A 19,939-nucleotide genomic window follows, 5' to 3' on the forward strand; every position below is an offset into this window, starting at 1 on the left:
AGGACATGCAGGCTCAGGGTGGGGCTTAGTTTCCCCGAGGCATGTGGGATCTTAGTTCCTGGACCAGGGATTGAACCTGTGTCCCCTGCATTGGAAGGCAGATTCTTAACCAGTGGACCACCAGAGAAGTCCTGACAATAAGTCTTGACAGTTGCACACAACTCATTATTTCAGCAACATCCTGCAAGCCTTCTGGTATGTGGACTGTAAATTCTAAGGTCTGGATCATGTTCTTATGGGGTATATTCCCAGCAACTGGTTCAATAGTCGACAATCAATAAATACGTGAATGAATAGGTGAGTGAATGAATGTCAGATTCTCAGGGCACTTGCAGGGTGCCAGCTGCTAATTCTACAGCTCATTTCCCTACTATTTGACTTGGGCCTCCATCCATCCTAATTTTTCTGAGGGTCCTTTGGCTGCTGAAGGGAATCCAGACCCTACTGTGCTACATCTGTAGCCCTTTTTATCTCTTCACAGGCGCCCCTCCAGCAATTCTCCCCTTAGCTCTCCTTCCCCTCTGGGACACTGCAGCTCCATGTTGGGTTATGCAGTCTTGGGCCAGTCACTTTCCTTCTCTGAGTTTCAATTTTCTTGTCTATAGAACAGAATATAATAGCATCCAGGGTCATCGTGTTGATGGAGTTAGACCAAGCGTGTCGAAGTGCTTTGCAGGGTTCCTGGCACATGGTGAGGGCTTGAATGCCAGGAGCTATTATTGCTGTGTTGTGCAACTGGTGTGGGGGCAAGACTGCTTTGGAGGAGAGCAGCGGTCTCCAACTGGGGGTTAATGAATAAAGCAATAAAACTGAATGTAATTCATCTCTCCAAATGTGCTGCCTAAATTCTGGTCTTCCAAAGGGAGCCAGGAACATTCATCATCAGCTTTTAGGAAACTGACTTGCAGATACTTGCCTAACGAGGCAAAGATTGATGTACAATATTAACAGTAATCCACATTTGTCAAGTGCTTGCATGGGGCCAGGCACTGTCCTCAGGGCTTTACATGAACTATCTTGAAGAATCATTGAAAGAACCCTGGGAGGCAAGTGCTCTTATTATCCCCACTTGACAGATGGAGAGAGAGGCAGAGAGGTTAAGTGACTTGCCATAAGGTCACAAAGCTGGGATGAAATCCAGCAGAGGTAACAGTCTTTAAAAAATATCTACTTGGTGCTTCCCTGGTGGCTCAGTGGTGAAGAATCTGCCTACCTGTGCAGACGACGCGGGTTAGATCCCTGATCTGGGAAGAGCCCGCTTGCCTCGGATCAGCTAAGCCCATGCACCACAACTATCAAGCCTGTGCTCTAGAGCCTGGCAGCTGCAACTACTGAGCCCACGTGCTGTAAATGTGGAAGCCCCGCGCACCCTAGAGCCCATGCTCTGCAAAAAGAGGGGCCGCTGCAATGAGAAACCCTCATACTGCAGCGACAAAGTAGTCCCCACTCACCTCAACTAGAGAAAAGCCCCCACAGCAATGAAAACCCAGCACAGCCAAAAATAAATAAAATTATAAATACATGCATGTATATTTTTCCAATTCTTTTCCATTATAGGTTAGTACAAGATATTGAATACAGTTCTCTCTACTATATAGTAAATTCTTTTACTATATATTTTATACATATATAAATAGGGATGTGTTTATCTATACATAGGGATGTGTATCTTCTAATCCTGCACTCCTAATGTAGCCCTCCTCCTCCTCTTCCCCCTTGTCTAACCATAAGTTTGTCTTCTATGTCTGTGAGTCTGTTTCTGTTTTGTAAATAAATTCGTTTGGATTATTTTTCAATTGCATATATAAGTGATATCATATAGTAATTATCCTTCAGTGCCTAACAGTTAATATTCTAAAACATTCTGCGTATTACCTCTGCATGGAAATCCTTTCCAGTCTTGTGTGGCACAGGGGAAACATTGGAGCCTACCAACAGAGAAATGCTACATGTTATGTCCACCAGAGGGCATGCATGCACTCCTCTGCAGTGGAATACTATACAGTCAGGAAGACAGGAGGCAGATGGTTTGTATGTTCTGGCATGAAATGATGGCCACAGTAGACTGTCAATAGAAAAAGTTACAGAACAGTATTATCATATCATCTATTAATACTCATGCATAAAAACAAGATTTAGAAGTCCATTTATTGTTTGTAGGTTCATGGACAGATATCTGGAAAGATAAACATCAAAACAAGTCACAGTGACCTCTGGGAAAGTGGGAAGGAGGGGAGCTTCCATTTTTTGTCTTTAAATTCCCTGCTGCTTGAATCGCTGACCGTTCATCTGTATTATTTTGTAATTCACAGAAAGATGAAGAAAGTAAGTGTGCAGTGGACCAGGGGTGTGAGGGCCCACGTCCACCCCTCCAGCTCTTCTGCTCCAGATGCTGATTCTTTCCTGAGGCCTCCCTGGTGTCTTCCCTGAAGGCCCCTTAACCCTACCGTCCCTCCACAATCACTTCCCAAGCCCTCTCTGGTCTCCAAGGACTTGCTTGGCCTGAGTATCTCATCTGAGTCCAGGCACTGGTGCAGTTTTTTCCCCCAGTTAGGAGGCCAAGGTCCTACCCCTGTGCTACTCCCCAGGGGCATGTGGGACATGGTGACCTCACAGTTAAGCCAGTGACATCACAGTGGACCTGAAGGCTGACAAGGCAAAGGACCTGGCAGGACCCAAGAGATAGGAGCAAGGAAGAGACTGGCAGGTAGACTCTATTTTCGGTGGAAACTTGAAGGACTGTGTCCTCCTCCCAGGACACTCTAGCCAGTCCTTTCAGGGGTGGGAGACCTGAAAGTCTCCACAGCCATTTTAGTTCCTAACCAAGAGGTTGTACAGACTTTTCTGTGAGTTGAGAGTAGAGCGTGATGTCAGGAGGGGGTGGAGTTGGCAGATGGAAGACAAAGGTGTATGTGAATCCTCCTGGGAGATGGGGGGGTACCCAGTGAACTTATTGCTTCCCTTGATTGCAGCACAGCTGGAGGGGAGGCAGGCTGTGACCTGGGAGGCTGGGAGGGCTGTAGCTTTTGGTGGGAGTGGAGTTCTGGTCAACCAAGAGGGCAAGGAGCACCATGGGAAGGGCTCCTCTCAGCTAATCTGAAGGATGCTGAGAGGGCAAGCGGGATAGGGTGGGGGGAGGGGAGGATGGGGGAGGGGATCTGGCCCTGGGAATGGCAGATTTGAAAAGAGCATGAGGGACAGAAATGAAGCGGTGGGGGTGGGCTGACGCTGCCAAGAGACAGTGGAATCTGAGGGTTGGCACTAGACAGCACTTAGCTATTTGCTGTGTGTCTCTGAGTGAGTTGCTTACTCTCTCTGAGCTTCTGTTCCTTCACCATGGGGATAATAAAAGATGAAATGAGAACATTTATGAAGCCCCTAGCTTCATAATAAGTGCCAATACTTTGGCCACCTGATGCAAAGAGCCAACTCATTGGAAAAAACCCTGATGCTGGGAAAGATTGAGCGCCAGAAGAGAATGGGGCAGCAGAGGATAAGATGGTTAGATAACGTCACTGACTCACTGAACATGAGTTTGAACAAACTCTGGGAGACAGCGAAGGACAGGGAACCCTGGCGTGTTGCAGTCCACGGGGTCGCAAAGAGTCAGACACGACTTAGTGACTGAACAATGACAAGCACAGTGCCAGGCATATAGTAAGCTGTTTGTAAAGGTAGATATCTACCCTAATCCTCGAAATAGTCCAACCTGAGCCTGATGCTTCATCTATTCTGGGGATGTAGAGTGCAGAATTCATGGTGGTACGCTACAGAAACCATTTCTGGAGAATTTAAGGAGAGGAGGAAATTCTTGGTGGTCCAGTGCTTAGGACTCTGTGCTTTCACTGCCGAGGGCCCAGGTTTCCACAGTTTGGCAAAGAAACAACAACAGCAGAGACAGAGAGAGAAGAAATTCACTTAAAAGATGTTGGAGGAGCGCAGAGAAGTTCTGGGAAGGCTGCAGAGCCAGGCTTGAAGAACAGGCTGGATCGAGAGAGGCCAGACAGCCCAGAACGGACTGTGTGAACCCCCTGCCTGAACCCCCTGCCTGAACCCCTTTATTTGAAACTCTGCTCTCCTGGAAGCTGACATAGCACCATCCACATTGTGGGGTCCATCAACCTGCCACCTCAGGACCACCAGCTTCTGATCACAGTCTGGATGGGTATACATGTGGTCAGTCTGGTCCATAGCATGTGCTTGCACCATGTGTTGGGGCGGGGAGGTAGAAATTCAGCCTGTTGCCTTTCTGGCTTTTATAGTGGAATGTGCCTCTAGTGAGAGAAAGTTCCAGATGATGGGCATCCAAAACACCTGGGAAATGTCTACATGGGAAATGAGAATAAGTGTGAGTGGCCCCTGTCCTTGAGATACAGACATGTAGGGGTCAGTTATGCTGGTAAACGATGGTGACAGGAAATGGTGAGGGCAATAATGCAAGGGAGCACTGGTCAGGGGCCAAGCCAGCAGAATAATACGTCCTTTGCTCACATGGAGAGTTCGAGACGTCCCTGTGCATTCCATGACACTTGGTGGTGTGGCCAGATGGAGCCTGAGCTGCCACTTTGGGCCAAACACTGTGGATACACCAACTGCCAGAATTTGTGTGAGGGCGGGGGAGATGAACCTTCTTCATCTCTCGGCAATGATGAAGTTGCTCAGCTGGAAAAGCTGTTTCTGGCCTAAGGGGCCTCCCTTTTCGATATCTAGTCATGCTTCATAGGCATTTTGCCATGTCTCTGACTTATCTCTCACTCAGTGGGGGCCTCAGCATTCTATCTAAGTTGGAGAAAAGGTTCCCAGGACAGGGAAATCAGAGACGGGATGAGGAAGAGGAAAATGTACTTGCTACCTCCGGGGCCTTTGCTGTGCTAGATCAGATTCCTGCTCACCCCCCTGCCTCTCTCTGTTTCCTCCTACGCTGCCTGCTTTTGTCTCTGCCTGTTCCTGTCCCTGCCACGACCATCGCTGTCTTCCCTGCCAACCACCTGTCTCTGTCTCACCTGGGCCCCCTTCCCCAAAGGACCCCAGCTCCAGGCTTTGAGCCCTGCTCCGTCTCCCTCCTGCTCAGCCATCGGGGTTTCCTGAGAGCCACAGCTAAGGCTCCTCCTCACTCCATCACCCCCCCCCACTGAAATTCCGGTAGCCCCAGTTTCCTGTGGCCCCAAACTCCTGCAGCATTGCCTCAGGTAGGTAACGGCTGGTGGGCGGCTCGCCAGTGTCTCAGGTCCCACAGGGCCCCCTGCCTGCCTGCCAGCCCCCCTCTTCCTATTTGTGGCAACTTCAAATGTAGCGTTTTCCTGTCACCTCTCACACCCACGGGGGCCTCAGACACAGGCAGAGGCTGGCTGCCCGCCTGCCCAGCGGCTTCCTTCCCCAGCCAAAGAGGACTTCTGCAGAGCCAGGTGAAGAGCCTCGCACGGGCCGCGCCTCCTCCTGGGGTGTTTTGAGACCTGGGGCAGGGTGGGGAGGAGTCAGGGGAGAGGGAGAAGAAACCGGGTTTCGGAGGAATGAGACACCCAAGTAAGGTGCCAGGTTCTAAGGGGCGCTGGGGTTACGGAGGGAAGAGGGGGAAGGGAGGAGAAGGAGGGGAGCCTTGGGGCTGTGCGACTTCAGTGAAGTGACCGGCAGAGAAGCGAGGTGCTAACTGAGCAGACAGCGGACACTGAGCAGCTTGCTGTCAGGCCAGTCAGGACGGGGGGACCCTGAGCCCACTTGCTCAGACCAGCCCGGCTGAGGAAGCTGAGCCTGGCACATCTGGGTGGCAGGACACTGGGGCTTCCTCAGCTGCCCCCCAAAGCTGGTAGGTGAGCTAGGATGTAGGTGGGGAGCCTGTGGTTGATAGAGTCGTGGAGACATGAGCCCCTCCCAGCATGGAAGAGAGTAGCCTCTCAATTCCCTGTGGCCCCGAGGAGGTCTGGAATATTTCCTCAGATCTCTGAGCTCACTTGGAAGTATCTCCATGAGGGCCTCTCTCCCTCCTGTCTTCCCCAGGGATGGGGATCAGGTCAGTTCTACCCTTTGCCTCTGACTGGCGAGTCTCCATTCAGTGCTCTTCTTGCCCCTACTTGAGAGCATCATTGGCTTCTGAATGTCAGCACCAAGAGAGTCCTTTCATGTCAGCCAGTCCAACCCTCCCATTTTGCAGATAAAGAAACTGAGGCCAGGAGAGGCAGTGACTGGCTCAAGGTCACACAGTGATTTCCTGGGAGAGCGGGGCCTGGAAGTCAGGCTCCTATTTGGAGGACCTTCACTGCTCACCTGTGATTGACCTGTCTTCCCAGCAGGTGGCGGGGGCATGAAGGGGGAGCCCGCTCCAGAACTGGGTTGTTGCCACAAGACCAAGCCCCTGGGGAGCACAGGGGATTCTCTGTCCCTCCACCCGGACTCTCAGCTCTGCCAAGATGGCCAGGTAAGGTGAGGTCCCGGTCCTATCTCTGAGCCCAGGATGTTTCTGGAAGGAAGGGATGTTAGGAAGTGGGGTGGGGGGTGGATCTGAAGGGACCTAGATTCCCCTGGTCCTGAGCATCTCTACCCCAGCACCTCACAGGAACACGCCCTCGGAGGTGCCAGAGACCCTCTCCCATGCCCCAGGGCCAGACTCTCTGTGGGACATGAGAAGGGACAGGCCATGGACAGCTGTGTGTCACGGGGGCCTGGGCCTTGGAGGAGGCTCAGGGCCCTCCTGTGGGGTACACAGTCTTTCATGAGGGTTTTCTCTAAGCTCACCTCGGATCCATTGAGAACACGGTAGATAGTCTGAGACAGAGTGGCATGAGGGTGTTGAGGAAGGATGGGTGGGAGGGAAGAACAGGGCTGGGTGTGGGGTTCTGGGGCAGGGGGAGGGCAACCCTGGGGGTGGACGTGTAAGTCCCTTGGAAAGGAAATGTGGATGAGGGAAGGGGAAGCCCTCTGAGTGATGGACATGGCAGAGGTGAGTGTGTGTGTGTGTGTGGGGGGGGTGTCTTAGCTTCTCCTTCCCCTTTGGAAATCAAACTAGGAGTGGGACCATCTCAGGGGACTCCCAGTCCCCACCCTCCAAGCCCCTTCCCTCTGCCTACCAGGTCTTCCCAGCCTTCAAGCCACATCCAGATGCAGTGGATCCTCATGGCCAGTCCTGGGCCAGCTGGCTGTGCCCATGGCCACTGGCATCGGCCAGGTCTGCCCTGCTGGCCTGCCCCCAGGGCCTGGACCTATACCTGTGTGCCCTGCAGTCGATAACCCCGGCAACAGCCCCGCGGGGTCTCAGAGAGGATGCTTTGAGCACACGTAAGCCCAGGGCACGGGGCCGTACCTGGTGGAGGAGGGAGGTGGGGGAGGTATTGTTAGGTTTGAGGAGCAGAGACGGAGCAGACCCAGTGTCGCTGGTGAGGATGGAGCCTCAAGTATACGCTACTTCCACATTTTGATCTGGAGCTCTGGCCTGGGCCTGTGTGGAACTAATTCTCAGGTGGTGACATCTGAGCAGAGGAGGTGGGTGGTGCTGTTTCTCAGGCATGGGTGTGGGATCTGGTGGAGATGTAGCCAAAGTCCTGGGAGTTGAGAGTGGGTGCTCTGTCTGCCTGGAACACTTGAGCTAGAGGGGCCTGTGCTATAAGGCAGGAAGCTTGCTTGGGAGGCAGGGAGTCGGGGGGTGGAGTCTTGGTTCTGCCCCTTCTAGCTCTATGACCCCGAGCACATCACAGAAGCCAGTTTCTGCTTTCACAAAAGGACCCTCTCACTATACCTCTACGATTGTTGCTTACAGTACACCATTTCCTAATGCAACTCAACCTGGAGGGCAGGGACCATGCTGCTGTGTCCAGCAGAGAGAAAAGCAGCCCAGTAAAGTTGGTTGAGTGAATCAGTGAGGATCTAAGCAGACAACCTCCTTTTGAATATTGATACATATTTAGTATTTTAGTTGATATCACTCCTAGTTTAACTCCTACCTCACTGGCTGTTGCACCTCACTCTCCCTCGTTAGCTCTCCTTGACTTACCCTCATGAGTCTTCCCAAGCTCAAGAATTCAGTCCAGGGCTGCCTCCTCGTCCCTCCCCTCCTCCCTTCTCCTCCTCTCCTCTCTCCTTCTCTTCCCCTCTCCTCTCCCGTACTCTTTAGCAGTTTGATGAAACTTCCTGCAATACTAAATAGGTTCTACACTTGTGCTATCCGACACCTGAGCCTTTTAAATGTGGCTAGTACAAGTGAGGAGCTGATTTTTTTTGTGTGTGTGTACTTAAAGGTGTACGGTGGCTACCGTTTTGGACACAGCAGATCTAGGGCCATCCTTTACGTGATCTCATTTGGGTCCATGGCACCCAAATTTCTGCCTCCAGCTCAGGCTGCTCCTTTAATGTCTAAACCAATTAATCCAACTGGCCTTCTGACTTCTCTACCTGCATGTCTAACAGGTGTCTTAAATCATTTTCGCTCCCTGAAATGGTTACACACTGAACAAAAACCAGCCTCTTTATCGGCAAGTGTGATGGCAGACCAGGAAAACTCAGAGAAAGGAGATGCCATGCAGGCTAGAGTCCTCTTCCATCTCGGAGCTGGGCAGGTTATGTGCAGAGCTGACCTTGACCCCAGGCTGGGTGGCCTTCACCATCTTCCTTTTTCTGCTCAGGGCACTTGCCACCAAGACCGCCTGCCAGCTCCTCCAGCGGCGAGAAACTCCCAGCCAAGTGTCCTCCGAGCAGGGACAAGATGGGAAGCCAGACAGAAAGAGCTGGCGAGGGGTCCCCCTGCCCATCCTTCTCTCCTCCCAACAGCTCTTCCCCAAATTCTTGGCAAAATAAGAAGAGCCCCTTGGCTTTCTGCTCCTGCCCCCAAACTCCACTCAACTCCAAAGAACTCTCCTCCCACTGCTGCCCATTCTATCCTGCCTACCCATTTTTCCTGCCCCCACCTTACCTGGTCACGTGTGGGGGCCTACCTTCAGCGCAGTGTTCCCCACTCTTCAAGCTGCCCCAAGACACCCCCTATGCCACCATGGCTGTGCCCAGCTTGCTGATTAATGTCAATGAGCCCAAGCACCCCAGCATCTGGGGGGAGACCCTGCGCCCCTACCCAGGGGCCTCTCAAGACTCCGGCCAAACCCAAGCCCCCCAGAGCCGGAATCCGGGCCCTGCCGCTGCCAGGATCTATTCCACAGGGCTGGAGCGGGCTGGCAGGGCGGCTGCAGGAAAGCGGGCCCCCCTGGGCTCCCAGGCCGGCTCTGCGGCACTGCCTTACCCACTGAAGAAAGAGAACGGCAAAATCCTGTACGAGTGCAACGTGTGCAGTAAGAGCTTCGGGCAGCTCTCCAATCTCAAGGTATCTGCCTCCGGGCCCCAGAGGTTCCCACTGGGCATCCTTCAATGACCCCTTCCCATCCTGCTTCTAGAATCAAGGACCTGGGTCAGAGGGAACTCCAGGGCAGCCTCTAGGGCCTGTGACCTTGGCTGGTTCATTCGGCCCTGCAGTTTCGCATCTGTAGAGAGGAGTCTTCTCCACACCAAAGACTGTCTATGAGATCATCTCATTTCAGCTAAAAATAGAGAAATGAGGAAAGATGTTTCCATGGTTACCTTGATTTAATGGTGCAGCCAGGACTCCATCTGAGTCTCTCAATATCTAGGGCAAAGCCCTTTCTTGAAGAGTCATCCTCTCTGATTTCCTGGTAATCCTCCTCTTGTTTATTTGACGGTCAGGTCGGAGAACAGGTGGATTTTAGTGAGTCTAGACCTGGAGAAGGCAATGGCAACCCACTCCAGTACTCTTGCCTGGAAAATCCTATGGACGGAGGAACCTGGTGGGCTGCAGTCCATCAGGTGGCTACTAGTCGGACACGACTGAGCGATTTCACTTTCACTTTTCACGCATTGGAGAGGGAGATGGCAACCCACTCCAGTGTTCTTGCCTGGAGAATCCCAGGGACGGGGTAGCCTGGTGGGCTGCCGTCTATAGGGTCGCACAGAGTCGGACACGATTGAAGCGACTTAGCAGCAGCAGCAGCAGACCTGACAACCAGCTTTTTTCAACTGGGATCCAACACAACAGCCGTGTGCTGTAGGCATCATTATAGGCATCGTCCACCAGGGGGCGACCATGGACGTATCTCTGTATCAGCCAAGATCTGACGTTAGGGGCAAGTTGGCACCTGCTGAAATAGAGGAAAATTTACTGGTTGTTGGAGAACAGACCTTCTGCATCCTCTAGGGCATGAGTTCTTAAACTTTAATGAGCCTCAAACCACCTGGAGAGCTGGCCCCAGCCCTCGGCCCGCCCTAAGCCCTAGCCCCAGAGATTTCAGTTCAGCTGGTCTGCAGGTGGGGCCTGAGAGCCTGCCTTTCTAACACTCTCCCAGGTGATGCTGATGCTGCTGGTCTGTGGACCACACTTTGAGAAGCACTGCACAAGATATATATCTAGGGGGTACACATGGGATACCCCTTACCTGGCCTGCTGACCACGGCCATCTCCATCTTCTCTCCCATAGGGCAGCAGATTGTGTGAGGGGAGCCTAGGGAATGGTAGATTGGCCTTCAGGGAGGTGATATGGAGGCAGGGGGATTGAAAGGCCTTGATGCCAAAAGGGGGTCCTGCAGGGATGCGGGTAGAGATTTGAAGAGGATCCCTGGCCCTGACGGGGGGCTCTGGGAGCTTGAGAGCATTTCTCCCCCACCTGGCTCAGGTCCATCTGCGTGTGCACAGCGGGGAGCGCCCGTTCCAGTGTGCCCTGTGCCAGAAGAGCTTCACCCAGCTCGCCCACCTGCAGAAGCACCACCTGGTGCATACTGGGGAGCGGCCCCACGAGTGCCCGGTGAGACCCTCCACTCCCTCCCCTGTCCTCCTGCAGGCTGGGGAGGAGTTCTAGGCCCCTGGGGGATGGCACCTGTGGCCTCCATTCCTCCACCGTCCTGAGCAAAAGGAGCTAGGGCAGGAGGCATGGGTTGGGGGGAGGGAGAGGGAGGGGAAGGGCCAGGGTGCGCTATTGAAGGACGCTCCCTGGGCCTGGAGGGGAGAATACAGGTGTATGTCTGGGAGTGGAGAAGAATGAAGTTGGAGGTCCTGGGGAGCGGGACAACCATTGGCGACTTCCCAGCATAGTCGGAGGAGTTAATGCTAGTGTGTGTGCAAAGCCTATGAACACTACTGATAACATCAGCTCAGTGTTAGCTCCCTCCCTCTTTGAGCTTCACCATGTCTCCAGGGAGTTCGGAAGGGCCAGAACTCTTTCCCTTTTTACAGAGGCAGAAACGAAAGCAGCATAATGGTTATAGTCTAGGCTACCTGGGTTCAAATCTCAGCCCTGCCTCCAATTTGCTGTGTGAGCTTTGGCTACTGGCCTCACTCCTCTAAACCTCTGCAGGTTCCCTGTTAATATAGAAGTAGTGCTTAGTCCCGATTCTCCAGTCCTGGAGAAGACTACATAAGACCAACTCCTGGCACGCGGCAACTTCCAGTAAATGTTAATTGCGCGCACTGAAGCTGCAGCCCCACGCTTAAGGGTTCTATGTGATTATCTCATTCAGTCCTCCATGCCTACGAGGTTAGGTATTAATAGTCTCATGTTAGCCATCAAGAGAGCAAGGCTCAGAGAAGGGAGGTCTCCTGTACAAGGTCATGCAGGGAGTAGAAGAACCAGGATACTAACCCAGTCTGACTGGATCCAATGTGCCAGTTACTGTGGTCCCAGGGAGGAATTATGGGGAAAAGATTCCAGGCCTGCATCACAGGGAGGTGGTGGTGGTGGGGGGGGGTATTTTCAAGATGGAGAGTGGGGAGCAGAGATCCTGGGTGACCCAGGCAGGCAGAGCTGATACCAGTGCCCTTTCCCATCAGATGTGTCACAAGCGCTTCAGCAGCTCCAGCAACCTCAAGACCCACCTGCGCCTGCACTCGGGGGCCCGGCCTTTCCAGTGCAGTATCTGCCCAAGTCGCTTCACCCAGCTCATTCACCTGAAGCTGCACCTTCGTCTGCATGCCTCACGGCCCTGTGGTCTGGCTCACACCCACCTGCCCCTAGCATCTCTCACTTACCTTGCCCGCTGGCACCAAGGGGCCCTAGATCTTCTGGCAGCGCCATCAGAGAGGCAGATGGACTGGGACGTGGACAAGGTCAAGGTGTCCTCAGCATCCCGGGGCAAGTAAGGGCCTGAGCCGTGGTGCCAGGACAGCCCTGGGGAGGTGACAGGGGCAGAGCAATGAAAGGATTTTCTCTACGATGAGTGGAGGCCTCCTGAGCTTCAATTGTGCAGTGGGAGGTCAAAGTGTATTTACCAGACTTCACGTCCCACTCGACCTGGCAGGTCATGGGACACAGCCAGGAAGAGACTATGCTGCCCACCGTGTGTGTGTGTGTGTGTGTGTTGGGGGGTGCCTGCAGCCATCTACCTCTGGCTGGGTTTGAGTTCCACTCTCTGTTCGGGACCTATCTGGGACCAGGCCCTCCATCTCAGCTTGCCGATGGACAGTCCAGCCTTCCAGGTCTCTGCAGGGTGCAGACTGTGGTGCTGTGGTGCCAAGCACAGGACACTCTTTTCTGAATCAGCACCACCCCAGATCCCCAGATGTCTGTCTGCTGCTTCCTGCAACCTTCTTGTCTCTCAGTTCCTAGAGGCCACTGTGCCCCCTCAGCTGGTACTCCCTGCCATGGTCAGGTGGGGCACATTCATCTTCCTCTGTACGTGCCAGGATCTGAGCCTCCTGTGGGAGAGGCAGGAATACAGGGATGTCAGGGTCCACTCATGACCCAGAAGTAAGATGTCCCCCTGTGTGTCAAGGACCAGTCATCCCAGAGGATAAATGGCTTAAGAGGGTACCAAGCTCAGGGAAGGGGTACAGACCCTACAAGAACTATAGGCAGGGAAGAACTGGCAGAGAGAGCCTGGGAACTAGGGCCCTCTTGATGGTCTTTCTCCCTGAAGTCCCAGAGGACCCCCTCAAGTGTGCAAAGTGTCCCATTACCCCGAGAGAACGGTAGCATTAGATGGGAAAGGGTACTGCCCTTTACGGGTATAGGAAGCCCAGATTATAATCACAACAGTAGCTATTATTAATAATTTGTTGTTGTTCAGTCGCTAAGTCATGTCTGACTCTTTGCAACCCCATGGACTGCAGCATGCCAAGCTTCTCTGTCCTTCACTATCTCCTGGAGTTTGCTCAAATTCATGTCCATTAAGTCGGTGATGCCATCTAAACATCTCAGCCTCTGTCGTCCCCTTCCCCTCTTGCCCTCATTCTTTCCCAGCGTTAGGGTTTTTTTCCCAATGAGTCGGCTCTTTACATCATGTGATCAAAGTATTGGAGCTTCAGCTTCAGCAGCAGTCCTTCCAGTGCATATTCAGGGTTGATTTCCTATAGGATGGACTGGTTTGATTTTCCAGTCCAAGGGACTCTCAAAAGTCTTCTCCAGCACCACAATTCAAAAGCGTCAATTCTTTGGTGCTCAACCTCCTTTATGGTCTAACTCTCACATCTTGTATGACTACTGGAAAAACCATAGCTTTGATTATACAGACCTTTATCGGCAAAGTGATGTCTCTGCTTTCTAATACGTTTTCTAGGTTTGTCACAGCTTTCCTTCCAAGGAGCTAGCATCTTTTAATTTCATGACTGCAGTCACCATCAGCAGCTATTTCGCGTGCGTGCTAAGTCGCTTCAGTCGTGTCCAACTCTTTGCGACCTTATGGACTGTAGCCCGCCAGGCTCCTCTGTCCATGGGATTCTCTAGGCAAGAATACTGGAGTGGGTTGCCATTTCCTCCTCCAGGGGATCTTCCCAACCCAAGGATCTTATTTCTCCTGCATTGACAGGGAGGTTCTTTACCACTAGCGCTACCTGGGAAGCCCAACAGTGATTTCGGAGCCCAAGAAAAGAAAATCTGTCACTGCTTCCACTTTTTCCTCTTCTATTTGCCATGAAATAATGCCTTGAAGATCATGGATGCCATGATATTAGTTTTTTGAATGTTAAGTTCTAAGCCAGTTTTTTGATTATTAAATAATTAATATCGGGCTTCCCCGTGCCTCAGATGGTAACGAATCTGACTGCAATGTGGGAGACCCAGGTTCGATCCCTGGGTCGGGAAGATCCCCTGGAGAAGGGAATGACAAATCACTCCAGTATCCTTGCCTGGAAAACTCCATGGACAGAGCCTGGCAGTCTACTGTCATAAATATTAATAGCTGGCCAACTTCCAGCAGGGGGCATACCTATGGGTTTCAGATTGGCTTCCCCACCAGAGTACTGGACGAAATTTTCGCTGTGTCCTAGGGTCTCCAGGACCAAGAGAGAGAGCACACTCTCATTGGAAACTCTCACCAGCAGGGCGAGGGAAGGGTTGGCGTCGGTCCCCACCAGTAATCACGTTCTATGTTCCAGACCCACTGGATCAACCGTTTGGCCCCCCCCAAGAAGCCAACCACTCAGGCTAGGCAACCCCAAGGCCACGCCCATTCCCGCCCCTGGCTCCGCCCCTGCATTCTAGCCCCTCCTCCGGGCGGGGGCGCGGGAAAGACCCTGGGCTCGGTCTACCCTCCTAGCCCTGTTTTCCCGCCCACCTTGTGCAGGCCCAGCTTGAGGTCTTCCAGCACCCTGACCAGTGGGTCCCCTGGCGCTTCCGGAGGCCTAAAGAAGTAGCGCGGCCAGGACCAGAAGCTAGGTCCCCGGGAGCTGGGCAGGGGTGCGGGGAAGGAGGGTCGAGGGGAGAGAGGGTGGCCGGGGACGACCAGTGGGGACGACCCCTGCAGAGCGCACCCCCTAGCCTTGGGGCTTGGGCAGTATGTGGATCGGTCCTACTCCCCCGCCCACACGGACTTCGGGCTGGGCGCTGTTTGCTCAGGGGGGCGGGCCGGAGGAGGTGTATCTCTGCAAATGAGCGGGATCCGGGTGGCCCTTGCGGCCCCGGAGCAGTCAGTGCCCGGGACCTTGCCCTCGCCATGGCCGAGCGGCGCGGGGGCCTAGGGGCCCGCCTGGCTCGCCGCCTGGCCAGGCTAGGGGTTCGGAGGGAGCGCAAGGGGAAGCGGACCCCGGAGGAGGCCAGATCCCGGGATAGGTGAGGGGTTTGGAGGAGGGGCGCACCTGGGCCCGAGGGTGTGGATATGTGTCTTGGAGTATGCAGTGGGTGTTCAAGTAAGCCTGTCTGAGTGACTGGGAGCATTAAAATATACCGACCGGTGTACTACGATTTGGGGTATGTGGACTTGATAAAGTCCCTGTACTTTTTAAAACCTTTACAACAATTTTGCAGTTTCCTAAGTCTGGCGGATGGCCAGGGAACTCCTGATTTCCTCTCTGAAGATAATTGAAAGGCAAATACGGTGGTGCCTCCTGCCCCTGTGGACTTTGATTCTCTCATTACAGGCCAGTTTAGCTCTGGTCTTCATGTCACTTTGTCATGAATATGACAGGTTCCTGAGTTGGCTTAGACTGCACTGTATTTGCCCTTTCATGACATGAAGAGGCTGTCCCCCATCATCCTAGACTGTATTAACAATAAACTTATTTGCCACTTGCTTGATGCTTTCCTGGATTATCTCATTTAATCCTCCCAGCAGCTGTACCAGGCAGGTATTTTGTGTGAGTCAGATACGGAAATGGAGGTTCAGAGACGTGAAGTCACCTCTCCAGTCACACAGCTTGGAACTGGTGGGGCTGAGATGCAGACTTCTGCAATCTGACTCCGGGGCCCACAGCCTGAAGCCCTGGGCTGCTCTGTTGCCTTGAGAGATTTCAGAACTCAGGCAAGGGGGCCAGAGTTCTGTCCTAACCCTAGAGGCCACTGGCCACGTGACCTTGAACAAATTGCTACATCTCTGTTAGCCAGTTCACCGGTAGCTGATGTCTGAGTGGCAAGGAAAAGGCTGTATGGATTGCCAGGCCGAATGCCCGAAAGGGGGATAGAGAAAGGGACCCCAGGAGCTCACAGGCCCAATGTCTGCAAAGAGTGTCAGGTGTGATCACAGGCACTCAGTCTCTGTGCAGCTCTGATCTTATCGTGATGTAGCTGTCTCCGGTCTGCCCTGGGAGGAGTGGAGGCACGGTTGAGCCCAGGGTGAGGGGAGGCGTTTGTGTTGCTCTCTCACACCAAAGAGAGCAGGAAGGGGAGGGTCTAGCCACCCTAAACCTGGAAGCTTGGGTGCCCGGGGGTGCCCACACCCTGCCAGCGCCCGGCCTGGAAGACACACCCCCCTCCCTTTACCCCGTCTGGCAGGAACCTGCCCTGTAGGCCCAGATGGCACTGTTCCTCCCTTTCTTTCTCCACTTGAGAGGAGGCAGGGTTGCAGGTGAGTCAGGGCCAGGGAGGGCCAGGGAGGGACTGCGCATGCTCTTGGGGCCAGCCTGATGATACATCCCACGTGTGCACTTGGACTTGGTTCTCACTGGCCGTGGGAATGGACTCTGGCACAGAGGGACAGGCCCCTGGTCCCTACTGATTGCCTGGAGTAGGGGGCAGAGTGCACGGAGCGGGCAGCCAGGGCCCTTCCTCTTCTTGCCCCTGTTAGAGGGGTGATGCCCAGCCAGGCTTTGGAGTGAGACCATCCTAGTGTCTTAACTCCACTAGCTGTGTGACTTTACCACTCTGGACCTCAGTTTCCTTATCTGAAAAATGAGGACACTGCTATCTACCCTTTAGGATTATTGTGAGGCTTAAAGGGGATTATGGAAGTGTAATACCTAGTGCTAAACCTGGCATAGGGTGGACCTCAGCAAATGGCAAGCTTTTGAATTATTAGGGTACTGTCCTTTTCCTGTATTCTGGTCCTGATATACACCTAGTCTCCATTTTGTTCCAGGCCGATCCCTGTCTCTCTGTCTCCGGGGCTGGAGTGGACAGGTGGGGGAGGGGGCAGAGAGAAGGCTGTGCATAGACCTCCCCTGCCCCCCAGGACTTCAGGTGCTCATCTTGCCTGCGGGGGCCCTTAGAGACGAGGGCCATCAGGTCCAGTCTGGGGCAGGAGACGAGGAACCTACTTCACTCCTTCCCCTGTGCTTCCTTCCCAGGCCCTGGGGTGGCCAGAGCTGTCCTGACCTGGCCCAGGGCCAGGGCAGCACCAGCAAAGTCAGCCTCAAGGTAGGAGAGAATCCTAGGGTTGGGGAGGGGAGGGGAGGGGAGCAGAAGCTCTTGGGAGGGACTGGGCCGGCCCTGAGAACCCTGACTTACAAGTTAGGCAACTGCAGTTCTCTCCTCCCTCCTCTGCCAGGGATTCACTGTGTGACCCTGCGCAGATCACTCCTCACTTCTGAACCTCAGCTTCCCCATCTGGAAAATGGGGACAATCATGCCTCTTAGGGCTGTTGTGAGTAATAAGGTATCAGATGTAGGACATCTAGCATGGGGCCCAGATGTTCAGAAAACAGCTTCCTAGTGTCAGGGCCCCTGGAGGAGGCATGTAGGGGCAGTACCTGTTCTCAGGACCCCATTTTCCACACTCCCTCCTTTAACTTGACCTTCCCCATCTTTGACTCCCTTTCCCCACTTCCTGGCATGGCCCCCAGGGGTGACGCTGGGCCAGTGATTTAACCTTCTGGCCACAGTTTCCCCATCCTCAGCGGGGACCTGAGCCATGGATTGTACAGAAACAAGGTCCCCCACCCTCCATCCCCTGAAGGAGCAGAGGGCTTCCTCTAGAGATGGCTCAAGCAGCCATGTGTCTCTCTGTGATCCTGAACATCATCAGTGATCACTAGCGTTTAACTGAGTACTGCTGGGTATCCTGCATGGATTATCTCATACAACATTCTCAGCACTCCCAGGAAGCAGATACTATTATCATCACGCCTATTTTACACATGGGGAAACTAACATGCAAGAGGTATTGCAGCTAGAAAGTAACAGTGCTGAGAATCAAGCCCAGGTTGCCTTGCTCCAGACTCCCAGATTAATCATCCAACCTTCCTGTTTCTTGAGATTTTCAGTCCCTGGGGAGTGAGAGGCTGCATCTATTTCATAGATGCATAAAATAAGGCATTTGGGATTAAGCGCCCATGCTAAGGAGAAATTTGACCCCAGATTTGGCTCTTCTGTTGCCAAGGACACAAATCCATCCCTGAAGACTGGCATTTGGGGGGTAGTGTCTATTTGGGTCTGTGGTCCTGAACCCTCTCCGCTCACCCCCACAGCTAGGCTGGGCCCCAGGGGAAGACAGCAGACGGAAGTCAGGGTTGTCCCACTTTTAGGGGAACCCTCTTCCCTGGCTTCCTCTTGTGCCAAGAACATCTCTATTCCCGATACCTCCTTCAGGTATGTTTGGAACACTCAGCCTGGGAGGGTACTGGAGAGGCGGCTGCAGGCTCTGGAAGCCTGGAGTGGGCAGAAGCCAGGGGTGTTGTGGCAGGCATGCCCACACAGGCCCTAATCCCCAGGGCAGCTGGTACCAAAGGGCCAGAAGCCAGTGGACTCCTGGGAAACCAGCAGTTGGCCTGAGAGTCAGGAACCCTCACTGTGCGACTTTGGTCATGTCGGTGTCCTCTCTCAGCCTCCCTTTCCTCGTATATAGAATGGGAAGGGGTGAGATAAATGCCGAAGGAACTTTCCGGAGCTCTGCCTCTTTGTCCAGCTCTCGTGGCCCTGGCAGCCTCTCCGTAGGGCAGCTCCGCTTGGTGTCAGAGGTCTGCTCAGCTTCTCCTGTGCCAAGGAGGGGGGCAGCCAGGGGTGTCAGGGGGTACCCAGGGGGCAGGCCAGAGAGGCTGTCACCAGGTCTCTGCTTCTGCTTTCCCTCAGGCCCAAGCCCAGAGCCGCTCAGAGTTGGACCTTCGGGCAGGGAGCCTTGGCTCCTGGCTTAGGAAGCGACGACACAGCTCAGGGGGGCCCGCGGAGCCTTTGGGGCGCCTGCAGAGGCCTGCTGTAGGCAGCGCCTCTGACCTGGCCAACCATGCCTCCATGGGGCTGGAGAGCTTGGCACCAGTGGTGACCTCAGGAGAGCCTGCTGAAGCCAGGGGCCCCTCAGGTCCACCGCCGGCTCCTGGACATTTGGAACAAGGACCTCTGGGCCGCACCTGCCTGCAACCCCCACACTCAGCCTGGGGGTTTCCTCTGCGGCCCAAGGCACCCAGCAACCTGGAAGACATGCTGCCCCACCCAGCGTCCTGCCCCAGGGCAGAGGGGGCAAAGGGCGAGCCTGCCAGCCCAGGGCCAGCCCTGCCAGAGCCAGCCCAGACCCTACGTGAGCGTCCCTCTGCCAGGAGGACCCGCTACTACCACATCACCGTCAGCCTGCAGGGGCGTGAGCAAGCACCTGGGGAGGAGACTGAAGAGCCCAAACCGGCCCAACCAGCTCCCCACCCCTGCAGCCAGGAGGAATCCAGGGGCTGGCAGGAGCCTCCCCAGGGGCCCCGCCCCATCACAGGGTGCCTAGCTGACCCGCCTCAGGAACCCCAGCTCCGAGCCCCACCACATCAGGGGAGCGCGGCCCAGCGGCAGGAGCTCTGGGCCGGCTGGACGCCTGGGTGCCCGCACAGACGGTGAGTAAATTTCATCCCCACGTGGGGCGGTGGGGGAGGGGGAAACTGGCCTGGCCGCCCCCTCCCGGGTCTCTATCTTGTCTCCAGCCTTCTCTAACCCATTCATTCAGTTCTCCCGGGCATAAGCTGACTCTGCCATCCCCTTCCCTTCCCTTCTCTGCCCTCCGTTGCCTGGCTCCCAACCCCGTGCGTGCCCACAGGCTACCTCCAGGGACCCAGTTTTGCTCTCCTCCTCCGTCCACCTGGGGAGGGAGATATCCCGTCTCAGAGAGGATGGGGAGGGTCATCTTATCCTCAGCAACACCTTCCCCAGCCCCTCGTTCTGTTCTGGAGACCACTTTCTCAGCCTGAGACGAGAACTCTCAGCCGGTGCTGGATGTCCTGGGGCGAGTTGCTTAACTTCTCTGGGCCTTGAGTCGTCAAGTTGATTTGGTCACTGGATCTGAAGGAGGAGGAGGGGGAGGTTACAGGAAGATACTTTGAACTCTAGAGAGTGGGGCAACCAAA

The 19,939-nt window shown here is 54.3% G+C and overlaps 2 protein-coding genes and 1 long non-coding RNA gene across 53 annotated transcripts in view; 2 read left to right on the plus strand and 1 right to left on the minus strand.

The window, feature by feature from the left end:
* Window positions 1-2,134: 2,134 nt before the first annotated feature.
* LOC145543795 (uncharacterized) lies at window positions 2,135-6,454 on the minus strand. Its single transcript, XR_014081048.1, has 2 exons — window positions 6,262-6,454; window positions 2,135-5,453 (listed from the first exon to the last, which is right to left on the minus strand). It is a non-coding gene; the product is annotated as an uncharacterized LOC145543795 (long non-coding RNA).
* On the plus strand, window positions 2,644-12,195 carry ZNF683 (zinc finger protein 683). 50 transcript variants are annotated; one of them, XM_081586474.1, is made up of 9 exons: window positions 2,644-2,846; window positions 3,861-4,176; window positions 5,024-5,189; window positions 5,294-5,405; window positions 6,288-6,412; window positions 7,065-7,269; window positions 8,610-9,298; window positions 10,659-10,787; window positions 11,810-12,195. In XM_081586474.1, the coding sequence occupies exons 5-9, from the start codon at window positions 6,299-6,301 to the stop codon at window positions 12,116-12,118; spliced, it is 1,446 nt and encodes a 481-aa protein (XP_081442600.1). In that variant the 5' UTR covers window positions 2,644-2,846; window positions 3,861-4,176; window positions 5,024-5,189; window positions 5,294-5,405; window positions 6,288-6,298; the 3' UTR covers window positions 12,119-12,195. The 50 variants fall into 50 exon arrangements, with proteins under 50 accessions (XP_081442600.1, XP_081442631.1, XP_081442609.1 ...); XM_081586505.1 differs by having other exon boundaries at window positions 5,332-5,405; XM_081586483.1 differs by having other exon boundaries at window positions 2,644-2,707; window positions 3,854-4,176; window positions 6,285-6,412.
* Window positions 12,196-14,859: 2,664 nt separating this feature from the next.
* CRYBG2 (crystallin beta-gamma domain containing 2) overlaps window positions 14,860-19,939 on the plus strand; it is a 30,108-nt gene continuing 25,028 nt past the window's right edge. The window contains exons 1-3 of one of the 2 annotated variants that reach the window (XM_081586458.1): window positions 14,860-15,023; window positions 16,973-17,042; window positions 18,693-19,432. In XM_081586458.1, the coding sequence (XP_081442584.1) occupies window positions 14,908-15,023; window positions 16,973-17,042; window positions 18,693-19,432 (926 nt within the window). In that variant the 5' untranslated portion in view covers window positions 14,860-14,907. Of the gene's footprint in view, window positions 15,024-16,091; window positions 16,255-16,972; window positions 17,043-18,692; window positions 19,433-19,939 lie in introns of those variants that run through there. The other variant, XM_081586459.1, reaches the window with a different exon arrangement.

This window comes from Giraffa tippelskirchi, chromosome 3 (genome assembly GCF_054371585.1).
Source record: "Giraffa tippelskirchi isolate mGirTip1 chromosome 3, T2T-mGirTip1v1.2.pri, whole genome shotgun sequence".
NCBI lineage: Eukaryota > Metazoa > Chordata > Mammalia > Artiodactyla > Giraffidae > Giraffa > Giraffa tippelskirchi.